General features: G+C 33.6%; 1 protein-coding gene and 1 long non-coding RNA gene across 3 annotated transcripts; both read right to left on the bottom strand.

Annotated features, from left to right (window-relative positions):
* Window positions 1-4,892: 4,892 nt before the first annotated feature.
* On the bottom strand, window positions 4,893-9,092 carry LOC132061897 (uncharacterized). Of its 2 annotated transcripts, XR_009416178.1 has the most exons (3): window positions 7,318-9,092; window positions 6,550-6,750; window positions 4,893-5,852 (listed from the first exon to the last, which is right to left on the bottom strand). It is a non-coding gene; the product is annotated as an uncharacterized LOC132061897 (long non-coding RNA). The 2 variants fall into 2 exon arrangements; XR_009416177.1 differs by lacking the exon at window positions 7,318-9,092 and having other exon boundaries at window positions 6,550-7,311.
* A 4,195-nt stretch (window positions 9,093-13,287) lies between these two features.
* LOC132061831 (MFP1 attachment factor 1-like) lies at window positions 13,288-14,045 on the bottom strand. Its single transcript, XM_059454525.1, has one exon. It carries the CDS (start codon window positions 13,910-13,912, stop codon window positions 13,418-13,420), a length of 495 nt encoding a protein of 164 aa, XP_059310508.1. The 5' UTR covers window positions 13,913-14,045; the 3' UTR covers window positions 13,288-13,417.
* Between the last annotated feature and the right edge of the window lie 340 nt (window positions 14,046-14,385).

Genomic DNA, 14,385 nt, shown 5'->3' with positions numbered 1-14,385 from the left:
ATATGTCTATGCAAATCTAACTAAAATCAAAATAAAAAACCAATTGCATTCAACCATTTTTTTTTAATAGATGTATACACAACCAATTTTTTCTTAGAACCATATATGTATACATTAGGTATGTACAATTTATTCAATAAACCAACAAGTAGGTGTGTACATGGATCAGGTTGGTTTGGGTTTCTCAAACACCAAACCAATTGTGTCGGATTTTTAAAACTATAAACCAAACTAAACCAACAAAAGTCGGGTTTTTCAACTTCGGGTTTTCTCTGATTTTTTAGTTTTTTCGAAGTTTTTTTCCCCGGTAAAGTCTTCATACAAAACATAATCATGTTTCAAATATTTCTTTAGTCCTAGTAAAATGCAATTATCTAATTAGGTGTTTCTTAAGAAAATAACACAAAATGTGAGATGAGTGACATTGTACTAAAATATTCAACAAAAAGTATAATGAAATCGCTAAGCCATAATGAAAATGATCATAATCTAAAAGTACTAAAAGAAAAAAATATGGCTAATAAGTATTAATTACATGACTGTATATAATATATTAAATAAAACTAAATTATGTATTTTCATTGTCTAAACCAAAGGCAAAACTAATAATACGTAATAGATATCCAACATTATTGCTATTCCTAGTGTTGGAGTTGAATTTCTTTTGTTAGCATTAGTGTTGATTTGGTTTTGATCTGGGCTTTATTTGAGTTACTAACATCTATGAGCTATAAAACTTAGGGAAAATGATTTTTGCGCGGATTGCCCTTCTTTTCGGGTGGTCTTTAAATTTTGCCCCCCATATTGCTGGTCTTTAATTTTTGCCCTTCGCGTTGCAACCCTGAGCTTCGCGCAGAAATCATGATGTTCTGGCTTCGAACTCCCGCTCAAGCATAAATTTAAAAAAAAAAATCGCAAGGCAAGGTTTGAATCGTGTGTATGCCGGACTCGGCATACACTTGTGAAGGAATAACCAAAGTTATGCCGGACCCGACATACTCATGCCTTATGGGCAGACTTGGCATAAGTATGCCGGGTCCGGCATAACTTTGGTTATTCCTTAACAAGTGTATGCATGGTCCGGCATACTTATAGGCAGACTTTTAGTTATGGCTTAACGAAAAGTCTTTTTCAAGTTATGCCTTATGGGGCAGACTTTTAGTTAAGGCATAACTAAAAGTATGCCCCATAAGTAGGGGTGGGCATAAACACCGAAAATCGAAAAACCGGACCGAACCGAATTAATTCGATTTTTCGGTTTCGATTTTTTCGGTATTTCGGTTCGATTTCGATTTTTTTTAATAACAAATTCGGTGCTCGGTTCGGTGTTCGGTTTCGGTTCACCGGTTCTTCGGTTAAATCGAAAATTTACTAAATATTTTTTACACCCCTCAGATCACTCACTGTGTTGCTGCCTGCTTATGGCTGTGTTGCTGCCTTGCTGCTGCTCTGCCTGCTCACTATATTTTTTAAGGCTGTGTATGGTGCTTCTAGCCTGCTCTACCTGCTGCTATTCCCCTATTATTTGGTAGTCTAGAATTTAATTTTTGATATGGTGTTTCTGGCCTTATTTCTGATTATAAGCCACCTTCAGGGAGTATGGTGCTCTTGGCCTTATTTCTAATTAGAATTTAATATAAGACTCCCGTGCACCAGTAGGTGCTATCCTTGCCATTGTCTTTACAAGCAATTCCAACTCATGATAATTTGCTTCATCTTCCTTAGATTATCTGCTATTAAGGTCACATCCCTCATTGCACCTACCAAGTGAAAAAAGCTGCTCTCTGTGGTGGTATCCAAATATATTTAGCAGCTGCTAGCAAACTGTATTATATTTTCATGAAAGTCTAGTATGATTGAGAGTAGTATGATTAAGAGACAGAAACTTAATGGTCACTTTGAATTGAACTTATATGTCTCTGTTTTTTATAAGGATTTATCAGTCTATATACTTTTGATTTGTAAAGTGTAAACACGTTGTGATCTGGCAGTTTTGCAGAAAACCGAATTAGAAAAACCAAAACCAAACCAAACCGAACAGAACTTCAAAAAACCGAACCGAACCGAATTAATTCGGTGCAGTGTTCGGTGTCCACTTTCAAAAAATCGAAACTGAAAAAACCGAACCGAAGTTTGAAAAATTGAACCGAAGAACCGAACGTCCACCCCTACCCATAAGGCATAACTTTTCCTTAAGACATAGAGTTTACCTTATAAGACAAACTTTTAGTTATGCCTTAAGGAAAAGTTACGCCTTATATATACTTTTAGTTATGCCTTATAGGGCTGATTTTTAGTTAAGGCATAACTAAAAGTATGTCCCTAAGGCGAAACTTTTCTTTAAAGCATAAATTTTGCCTTATAAGGCGGAACTTATAGTCATGCCGGGTCCGGTATAACTTTAGTTATTCCTTAAGGAAAAGTTCCGCCTTATGGGGCATACTTTTAGTTATGTCTTATGGGGCACACTTTTAGTTAAGGCATAACTAAAAGTTTACCTTGAAAAGTAAAAAAAAAATATATATATATATATATATATATGCCTCAAGGCAAAGTCTGCCCCCATCAACAGACTTTTGGTTAAACATAACTAAAATTCTGCCGGTGGGGGCATAGTGAAATTTAAACTCTGTTTTGCAATTTTTTAAAAAAATTTTGACTGAGTGGGGGTTCGAACCTGGAACCCATGGGTTTTAACCGAAGGGCAAAATTTAAAGATTACAAATATGTGGGGCAAATTTTAAAGACCGCCCCAAAATAATGCTACTTAAGACTCTATATTACAAAACATAAGAATATTTTTACTTATTTACTAAACATACCAACAAAATTACAAAGTATACTAGATTTTGATTTAATGGGACCCTACGATTTAGGCTTTTTTTTTAAAAGAAAAAGAATCTGATTTTACATGTGGGCTTAATTTTAAGATAGTTACCAACCAACTTCTTCTACTTTTTTAAAAGATTTCTCTCTCTCTCTCTCTCTCTCTCTCTCTCCCTCCCTCCCTCCCTATATGATAGAAACCATTTCCAGACCTAAAATTCATTTCCTCTCCTAGAATAAATTTTCAAATCAATATTACAAAGTATTTTTTATTACTGACCTGTGTATTAATTGTATATAAAAATTGATTTGTATCGTTTTGAGATATGTGTGATCATTGTGTGTTTGAAATCTTTATATATTGTATAAAAATCGTAATTTTCAAAAATGTTGAAAACTAATATATGTATGAAATGTGTATGAATTTGCTATATATCATTTAGATATATGCGGTACAATGTGTATGAAATACGAATAAATTCGATATGAATTAGTGTACGAAATCGATTTGTATCAATCGAGAAAACTTATTATACATATATATTTTCTCATAATCTATACATAGTTTGATGAGATTTTATACAATTTATATGTATTTTATCATAATCAAAATATACATACAACTTTTACACATATTCCATACATAAAAATTATAAAGAATTTATACAGTTATACATATTGCATACAAAAATTTATACATATTTATTTTTACGGCATATGAACTTTGTTTGGAATCTGTTTTGTATTAATTACAAATTTATTATACATATTTTCTCAAAATTCATACATACTTTGATTATATTTTATACAATTTAAATGTACTTTATCATAATCAAATTACACATATGATTTTTATACATGTTTCATATATAAGAATTATAACGAATTTATACAGTTATGCATGTTGCATATAAAAATTATACATATATGTTTTCTGGTGTATGAACTTTGTATATAAAAATTACCGATTAGAATGGACTTTTTGAGTAAAAGTTGGAGAAAATTAGGGAACAATATCTTTTAATTTTAAATGGAGAGAGAAAAGTGAATGAAATAAAAAGAGCAAAAGTTAGAGAAAATCAAGGATCAATATTTCTTAATTTTGAATGGAGAGAGAAAAGTGGATAAAATAAGGAAAACAATTTATTTAATATGTTTTACTTACTTCTTTTTAATTTACCTGATTCGTATAGATTTTGTAACAAATCTATTGATATATTTTGTAAACTAAAAAGTATCGTCATGTTCCATAAATATATTTTGCCCTAAAACTCACGGTCCATTGTAAATTCTAAGTTCAAGCTTGAAATAAGATGCCAAAAGACTTAAAACTATGAAAAAGAAATTAAGAAATGCTTATAATTTACATTATAAATAAATGTTTTTGTATATAAGATATTCTTAAAAATTGTATACATGCAATTTCGAGTTGATTTGATTCGATTTGACTTTTTTTAGTTAAAATCATACCATACCAATTATTGTCGGGTTTTTTTCTTGTATACATCTCGATCAACAAACCAACAATTGAATACAATAGATGTATCCAAAATAAAGCTGCAATAAAAATTCAAATGAGATTTCCAAATATTTACACATGTACAATTAAGGGAGAGAGATGTTCAAATAATTGTATAATTTAATAGAGAGATTTTAGGAGACAAAACAAAAAGGTAGAAAGCTGTGTTGGAGAAAGAATGAAATTGAAACCGTAGACTAAGCTATTTTAGTGGGATGCTTTATGGATTATTGAGTACAACGAAAAATGACCTAAAACGTGCTAATGGGTCATCCTATGCCAATTTTTTAGAACTCGACTACTGTATGCCAATTGCTTGTCTTAGTTATACTAGGCCAAATCCCCTCGTTAACAAGCAGGTCAAAAACCCATAATGACCTATCCACAAGTTTCTTTTAAAACTAGATAGATCATAGCCCGTGCCCAACATTTTGAATACTCATGACCGGGAAAAGCAAGAAGCATAATAGAAAAGTTGCATTAGTTGAATCCAGATGAACACTCATGACCAGAAAAAGCAAGACACACAACAGAAAAATCGCATTAGTTGAATCTAGAAAAGGCACATCTTCCTTAGAGCTTGGATTCTTTTCTACTGCAAGTGTAGCGATCTATTACGGATTGAACTAATGACCACGCCGCAAAATGAAGAAACAAAGCGATTATAATGCATCCACTACACAATTTCTACAATCCAAAAAATTTCAGCTAGAATCACATACGAAAATAAATGGCCTGTTAGGATTAAGACACAAGTCCACAACTTTATTACATATATCGAGAGCATATTGGCCAACCAGCATCTCATAGAGGCACAGAGCAGCCATGGCAATGTCATATTCCCCCCAACCTTGTACTCAGAAATGTAGTCTTTGGTATTTATTGTTCATCTTTTCGAGTCTATGGTTAAGCAAACCAGCAGTATCTCATATAAAAGGCATGCTATAATAGCATTGAACTTATATAACTTTTCATGCCCCAGTGCTTGGTCAAATTTTGGCCAAATTTCTACTGAATGCATCAACAACGACCTGCACAGAGAGAGAGAGAGAGAGATTACATGAACAAAAATAGATTATTAGATGAAAAGAGTAAACATGGAAAATATCCTTGAAGTCCTAGCTTTCATAACCAGCAATCTAAAAAGAGTAAAATTCAATAAATTGAGTTCATTCTTTACCTGATTTCTACTTAAAACATTACTTTATTTTCCGATTCTTTTCGATACAGAAACCTGCATTTCAAGAATAACCAAATGATAGAACTTTCTTTTGTGGACAAAGTAAATGATTGAACTTGAACTACACATAGGCTAAGATAGTACTTATGCTCCAAATCCACATCACATTGCCAAGAGTTTTAAGTAATATATGATGTCGCCTGTCAGTTAAAGGAAATTTTGCACCATCAAGTCTCGTTCACCTGTTATAGAAGTAACCTTTCTTATCTTCAAGATTACAAATCCACATTTTATGGAGGCATGCCTGTAGTATATCATTTGGCTGACCTGACCATGGATTTTTTTTATTTTATAATAACGGTGTATATAACTTAAATCCTATTGCCAAAAGAAATAGATATCTATTTAAGGGCCACTTTAACATCAACAAAGCTGAAAAAGAATTAATAAAGTTCTGCGATTTCATAACCAAACAATCTGGAAAGAGGAAACATTTAATAGATTGTGGTCATTCCTTATCAGAGTTCTGCTCAAATTTTGCTTTCAATTCAGAAACCTACATTTCAAGAAAAACCAAATGATAGAACTTGGATTACACACATAGTACTCGATTTCAATTTTTCTTGCTCAATTGAAATAACTTACATTACAAAAAAACACTTTGCTAGCAAGAAGAAAGCAACTGATCTGAAGAAGATTGCAAGGCCTACACTTGGAACCAAATTCCCAAAAGAAAGACAAAACCATTATTTAGGAAAATGAAAAGCAAAGGACGATTGTGAAAGCCACGACAACGAAAAGATCAGTTTTCTTTTTCATTTCTTGGTAATTGTTTGATCAAAAGAAAAATGAGGAAAAGGATCGTCTTAATCCCAGGGGTAAAATCCTCAAGGTTAAAGCTACATTCTTGAATATATCAAATGGATAAGAAAAATAATTGAAACAAACAATTATACGACATGCATTATCAAAGTGTAAAATTTAACTGGGGGAAATCTTGTTAAGCTAAAGTAGTATCACTTACAAGTGATGTTATGCCTTTAAAGCTGAAAAACTCTTGCAGGCTCAAGTGAGTGTCACTCTACTGGGATGAACTTCTACCACGTTCGCCTTTCTTGAGATACTTAAGTGCTTCATCGCATACCTCGGATGTATCAGTATATACTCAAATATCTGATACTGCAACAGCCAATCATGAACATGCCAAAGGAATCAATACATAATACTGCAAAATTAATTATAAGCTTCACGTGAAAGAAAAGCAAGCAACTTCCAATCCTGTCGTATGATAGAACTTGAACTACACACATAGTACTTTTTTTTATCGATAAGTTAAAGTTGTATTATGAAACAGAGCCAAGATAGTACTGCAGCAAATACAAACTACACACATAGTACTCTATTTCAATTTTCCCCGTCTATAATTAGTTTGTGAAGAATAGCCAAGGAGCCATTCAAATGTTAGTCAGGAGACAAAAATGATAAGTATCTACATATGTTAAATCCTCAAATTTTCCATAGCATGTCCGAATTCACATAGCAAAACATCAAATGCTACTGAAGGCTTTGAACATCATACAATGAAAAAAAAAGCAAAACCTTCGAAAATAAATGTTTGAGAAGACAATTTACAGATGCCTGTTGTCATTGTAAAAACAAAAATTTCAACACAATGAGGAGAACAACTGCATAAAAACAACATGGGTAGGTAGGATAAATTTGATAATTAGACGAAAAAAGAGAAGTAATAACTCAATTAAAACACATTTGATTTTCATAAAAATCCTCATACCTTTTATATCATCCAGAGTGTAATGACTAATGATAGGTTCAATAATAACGCAGCTTGAATATTGTCGGACCAAGCTAGCTCAATGACCACCTTGTTGTTAAGAAAATTGGAGGTCGGGATTATAACCAGCATAAGAACATTGACTGTTTACATTCTAGTGTGATAAGCTAAGTGACAAATAACCCTATAGTTTAAGAAAGTTTTAAAACTTAGTGCAGCTCCCATTTTCAAACAGCTGATGATTGTCAGAAATCTTTTAACAAGAAACTCACATATGTATAATCCGATAACGCTTGCTACAAACAAAAAATTACAACTACTTTATAGAAGCATGAAGAGCCCAGCATCAATTGTGTTACAAGTTACAACCTACTTTAACATGCAAATTGATAGTAAAGATGGGAACCTACCTAGTTAGAGCACAAAGGAGAAGAAGAGGTTTGAGGAAGATGGTCGAGTACTTTAACAATTGTTAATCTGGAAGTGATCTCGAGGAAAGAGAGACCCAAAGGGAACGATCTAGAAGGGAAAGGAAGTACGAATTTGCAAAAATTAGTTATGTGTAATTACTGTTCTACCCCTGCACTAACTGAGCTAAATGACTGCTCTACCCTTGGTCGTCGTCCTTTTCACATTTCTATATAAATCACCATGACTTCAATTCCTTCAAAACTGGTGTGTATTGTCTAATGATCCAATTATTCAACATCTTGTAATCGAAGTTGATAATATCATTGCCTGGCACTTAGGTCATTGCTGAAAACTGAAAATGAACATGTTCACTATATTAATTTATTTCACCAGAAAAATGAACCACAGTTCATGTGAATATCTTGCTAAAAGCAAATCATTTATAAAACGATGTACTCGACTGAGCGACTAATAGTAAAATAACGAAGTGACATGAGCCTCCATTATTAAGTTATTGAATCAAAAATTCTTTGAAGGCAAAATAACAGTACTTGAAGTAGGGGTCAATTTTGGCAGAAATTGAAATATAACCATTGAAACGAATGAAAGGTGGAGGGCGAAGGATATTCATGATATTCGGAAGGATTTATGTTTATTCGCTCAGATTTTACATCATAATAGAAATGAGGATGAAGTGCAAGCTGTTCTTCCATCTTCTCAATGTAAGCGGCTTGAACAAATGAAGATCTAATAGAGCAACCAAGTAAAAAGGTATAACATACTCATTCAGTAAACACACTCCTCATCCACATTTATGGAAATACTAATACATTTGTTTGACCATGTTTTTTACCTTAAAAGTTGAGTCTTTTACTAATATTATATTAGTTAGAATTGCAAAGGGATCTATCTACACTCAGAGAGCCTCATATGCTTGCTAAGGCGATGAAGTAGATACCTTCATGCTTTAGCTTTGGTTAAGTTGATTTCAGAGAATTCTAAATTCATTTTAGTGACAATAGCTACAAGCAAAGTAATACTTCTAACAAATAAAAGAAACAATGAAAATAGAAATAGCTAATAAGAAGAAGGCGACGATGAGGATGAACTTTTTCCCCATATCTGAGTGCTCTTTCGGACAAGGTGATTGATCAGCTGGTCACTTCCACAAAACAAAGAGCAAATTAAATAGAAGCCCTACTCCTCCTAATTTATAACAAAAAGAACCTAGAAGGTTATCAAGTATCAAAACCACAGATTGACAAATACAAAATTGATTGCATAGGTCAAACTTTCAGAGCCCTAATCAATATATAAGTAACAAAAGGACCAAGAAAAGTAACAGAATAGAGACATTTGAATCACGGAATACCTTGAATGGACCAAAGATTAATATTTGCAAGCCGGTCATTTAAAATCTCAAAATCTCCTTTTTGAAGACTGCTTCGAGTTTCCACATTGTAGCTGATGATATGAGCTTGTTGAAATGATACTACAAAACCACGAGTACTAATCTGAGTGAGACGAAGAAGGATCAGGTGATTCCAGAGAAAATAAACAGAGAGAGAGAGAGAGAGACCAAAAACTGGTAGGAGAAAGCTCTACATGAAGCAAGTGATCAAGAAGATTGACGAAAGCTAGGCAAACGTTGCAGTTCACTTGGCAGAGCGCTAACAACACAATGAAAATAATGCTCGAACAACAGACCCAACCTCCTTACGTTGATCAAAACAAGAAACATTATTAGATACAATAGAGAAGGAATAAAGGAAAGTGACAGACCTCTAGCGAGGAAGAACGTTTTTTCCAACTCATAATTCCCAATTCAGCACCGATACTATGCAGATAGTTCATAGCGAGTAGTACACTTCTAATTAAATTTTTTATCTGGCTGAATCTCCATGGTATAGCAATCTAAACGTGCTGCTTTTAGCAAAATCGATAAACAAAACAAAATCAACTTAAAGCGTCAATACCTCGCAACGACTCAATCACCAGTGAAAATGAACAGTACCAGAAGAAGGAAGAGTAGAGAAGCTATCTCCCCATTGGTGACGAAATTCCCATCGACCATAACACTCATGATTTTACCTCAAAAGTCACAACTAAATTCTAACTTGTGGAGATCAACCACCCTGATTTGCCTTGAAAGGAAGAAAGCAATGTCATACATTAAGTCCATAGGGTTTTTTTAATCCAAATACAAAACCAAGTAGTTAGTACAATGATAAATTATGAGAAAGAGGAAAAATGCACGAGCAAATCAACTAAATTTACACATGTATGTTGAAAAACTAAACTAAAGCTACTCAAAAGTTCTAGATGTCCAAAATTTTATTTAAAAAAGTATTGAAACATATCCATTGCTGAGAAAACAAAGGAAAACACAAAGAAGGTGCCCATTTCCCTGCTTCTTAGTAGTGAGAAACTGAAAAGTCACCAAGAAATACAAAATTTCAGTTTATCTTTTCAAAATTTCAGTTCATAGGCTTTCAAAATCTAAATAGACTCCATTGAGCAATAAGTATAAGGATATAGTGGTACTTAACAATTCTTATAACATGGCAAAAAAAAAAAAATATTAGACACGGTGTCCAATTTCAGTGACCCAAAAGGTAAAAGATTAATAAAGAGAGAAAGAAAACTAAAATAAGAAACTAAGTGAAAAAATAAGAAAGAGGAAGAAGAAGAACTCACCAGAGGAAGCCGATGGAAAACTGAAAACAAGCCACTTGTCTGGTGAGTTCTAGACATTTCATATGTTGACACTGAGAATATGAAAGAGAGATTAGCGAATTGATGGTTCTAGACATATGTTGTCGCTGTGTTAGTGATTTTTTTTAAGTGAGCAAAATGACAGTTATGCCCTTGGTCCTTCTAAACTTGGCTCTTCTATATAGTATAGTAAGTACATAATATATATACTAGATGAGTCTTGGTCCGCATTTGCAGGCAATGCGGGCCCAACAATTTGGATTGTAATACAACTTCACTTTAAATTGCAAGTTTGCAACTAATACATCAACATAAAATTCATCAGATGTATAGTTAAAAGTTGTGGTATGCCAAAAGAATAAAGGCAAATACCAAATTAGACATAAAAACTCTATGATGACAAACATGCACGTCGGCCGATATCTCCAAGTTGCGAAAAAGTAACCTTCAACCTTGAAAAATCACCCTAGGATCAGGGGATACCTCAATGTGTTCGCCATGAGCTTGATTAAAGAAAAGAGTCACCTTCAATCTTCTCTTGCAATTGTATGTAGGCTGTAGCCAAGACAAAATGTTTTGCCATATAAATTTCCAGAGTGTTCCATTTTTGTTTCTTGTATGTCTATACCTGCTGAAACTAACCCCCTCCTTCTGTTAATGCGGCTGGTGGGTAGGAAACCAAGTACCGACATTTTCACCATGCATAAAGCTATAACTTATGCCTGTACCCTTGACTCGACCTATATAGCTAACTCATAGGTCTTAACGATAAATCTTTTTTCTCTACATCTTTCAACTTCTTTCGAGCTTATGCAAATACATAGTGACCATATGGGTTTCAGTTAGAGCCTTGAACAACCTCTATCAAGGTAACTAAGAACATGACAATTTTGAAAGATTGGAACTTCAAGAGACTGGATTTTACATTTATAGGAAACTTTTGTCATAAAAGGTGATTCCCTATCACTTGGCAAAAAGAAATACTCTTTTCATCAAAGCAGAAAGTAGAATTTAGTATAAAAACCAACGAAATATAAAGTAACGAAATACTTATCGAATGTCATTCTAATTTGATAAATGGCCGGAACCAAAAAGAAAAGCCAGGACTTTGATTCTTTTCAACCTGAAGAACAAAGTCATAGAAATGCAATGTATACCAAAACAACCTTAATTCAGAGAGAGCATATAACACTTTTAAGATATCCATATTAGAACCTGCAATTGTCTTTGATGAAGAAAAGTTGATGCTATTGGTAAGAGAAATTCTCCTATGAGGTTTTACATTCTAGACCATATTCCCTCTAGGATGCACGGTATTAAAATCAACTCACACATATAGACTGCATGCATATCTAATGGACATGAGCACGATCATTGGTGTGCAAATCAAGAATTGCTGGTGCTATAAAAGCCTCCACATCAATATCTAACAATTCTAGATTAAAAAACAAACAAAGCATATCAGGTAAGAAAAATATCATGCAATATAATTCTTATGAATGCTAAATTCTTAACTTGCCTGCACTACACAGTAAAGATGCCAGTGTTGCCTTTTCTGGTTGGTCCAATTATTAACAGAGACACAATTTTGTCAATTGCAGGACATTATGCATAAGCCTGCAACGCCCTCCACCAAGTATAAGTGAACCACATAAAGTTACCATACAGTCAATATAACTTCTGCTAACAATATTTAGACAAATATATACAATTAACGATGACAGGTGAATTTGGTTGCCCGTAAATTAAATTAATTTCCTCATTTTAGAAGGCTGGGAAAAGCTAATGGTTGGACGTTTCATCAAACTGATTTTCACACAAGTTGAGCAAAAGAATTGACATACACTAAAATTATTTACAAAGTTAGCTTCTAATATAGTTTGAGGTGTGGGGTTCAGTACCATCTCAAAACCAATATATGAATGTTAACCCTTTGCTCTATTTGGGCTTTGTCCATCTTTTTTTTTAATTTTATTTTTGGGTAAAGGTAACTCTTTGTCCATCTTTATTTTGTGGCTAGGCATCTGTTTTTCAAGCGTTTCAGAAAGATTCCTAATTTAATAGTTGATATTTGTAATCTTAACATTTTTCCTAAAGTACACCCATCAATACATTATAACATGAAATATAAAGCACAACCATTTAGCATTATCATATTAAAATTAAATTAAAGCCAAAAAGGAAGAGCAGCAGGGACAAGACACCAATACTTTTTTTAATTGTTACAAGACACCAATGCTTCTTAGGGATGCAAAATGTTCAGCAGCACAACAAATGAAGATTACTATTTGGAGAAACACACAGCAGGGAAAACCATCCATAATTTAATAATGTGTCAACTAAATGGATCAGAAATAATTGTGCAACTAATTACAAATAAATACTATTGCTTTCAAAAGAATTCTCAGAGCATCAAATAACTGTAATTATCTGATTAACATAGTCATAGATTCCTATCATCTATCTACTTTTTAGTTTCCACAGATAAGGTGTTTTGTAAGTAGACGATGTGATGATTAACCCACTTTCTGCTTATGCAATAGTATCGATACCCTTTTATTGTTAAGAAATCCAGACATGTGAAGCAAGAAATTTTATAATCTACACTTATTATATAGTTAAACTAGCACATTTGACCTGGTATTAACTAATTTCCACAATCAATATACTGAGATTCGGGATACACTACATAATCATTCAAGCATTATCTAGCATGAATTTTATAATCTACAGAACCCATAATCTCAGAAAAGAAATATATCAAATTGGGGATCGCACTAGGTTTATTGTTGTAGTAGTAGTAGTAGTAGTAGTTTGTGAAGAAAGCCAAAGTAAATCACAATGTCTGGGATCTAACATTTATTATATATCAAAAAGATGTAAATAGTCCATACACAGCATAAAGAAAAGTCAAAATATAAGTAGTTAAGTTTAACAAGACCTAGATGGGAAGAAATAACACTAAATGCAAATTTCAAGATTCATTTTCAGGGGAAGCAGCAGAGGGCTCATTTTCTGATGGTTTGGTCTCAGCCTCAGTAGAAGGGGCGGCAGCAGTAGATCTGGATTTAACGACGTCAAGCATGCGTTTACTAATCTCCTTAGAGTAATCCTGAAGGATCTTAACGCCGTCATCATCCCCAGAGGCAGATGATGATGATCCAGCAGCATTGAAGGCGTCTTCTTCTATAACCTTAGCAGTCTTCGATGCCTCCTCAAGGGGAAATGTGCCGTACCGCTTGGAGAGTATAGAAGGTGTTGATAGGGTTTCGATTAGCCTATTCATAACCGCGTCACGAGTGCGTTGTGTTGGTGGCCAAATGCTGAACGAAATGTTCATTGGCTTTTTCTCCGTTGATTCTTCTGCCTGAGGTGTTTCCATTTCGGGCACGGTTGCTGGTTTGGATTCTGCTTCTTCTTGGGTTTGCTGGTTCATGTGACTTGCTTGTTCATCCATGTTGTCGGACATTTTGAAAAAAGGAAAATGATAATAAAGAACTAAATTAAAGGGTCTATTTAATTGAGAATGAAGACACAAAATTAATGTGATTATTTACTGCGAGTATGTATGAAGACAGAAGACAGCTGAGTGCTGAGTTTTGGGGAAGATATAGAAGGTTCTAGAGATGGATCCAGGAGGTGGGTGTTGGTGTGGCCCAAAATCTGGTGGACCTAAAGTGACGCTTCACCAATTTCAGAGTCGGCCCATTTCAACATGAGAAATTAGGGGGAAAACGTGGAAAAATCATACCGCATAACTAAATAATCATCGATATATAATATAAAGCTATGCATAAATAATTCTATGTGGCACCTCTCTATGACCTCCATTGGAATTTATCTTTTTTCTCCTTTTTTTGACATTTTCTCTAATTTTTCTCAATTATTTCATTTTAGAAAGTCATCTCCATAACTCATACCTATTCATTTCACATAAATTAG

This window comes from Lycium ferocissimum, chromosome 1 (genome assembly GCF_029784015.1).
Source record: "Lycium ferocissimum isolate CSIRO_LF1 chromosome 1, AGI_CSIRO_Lferr_CH_V1, whole genome shotgun sequence".
Taxonomy (NCBI): Eukaryota; Viridiplantae; Streptophyta; class Magnoliopsida; order Solanales; family Solanaceae; genus Lycium; species Lycium ferocissimum.
Note: the sequence above shows the minus strand (reverse complement) of the source record. Positions and strands in the feature narration are given on the sequence as shown.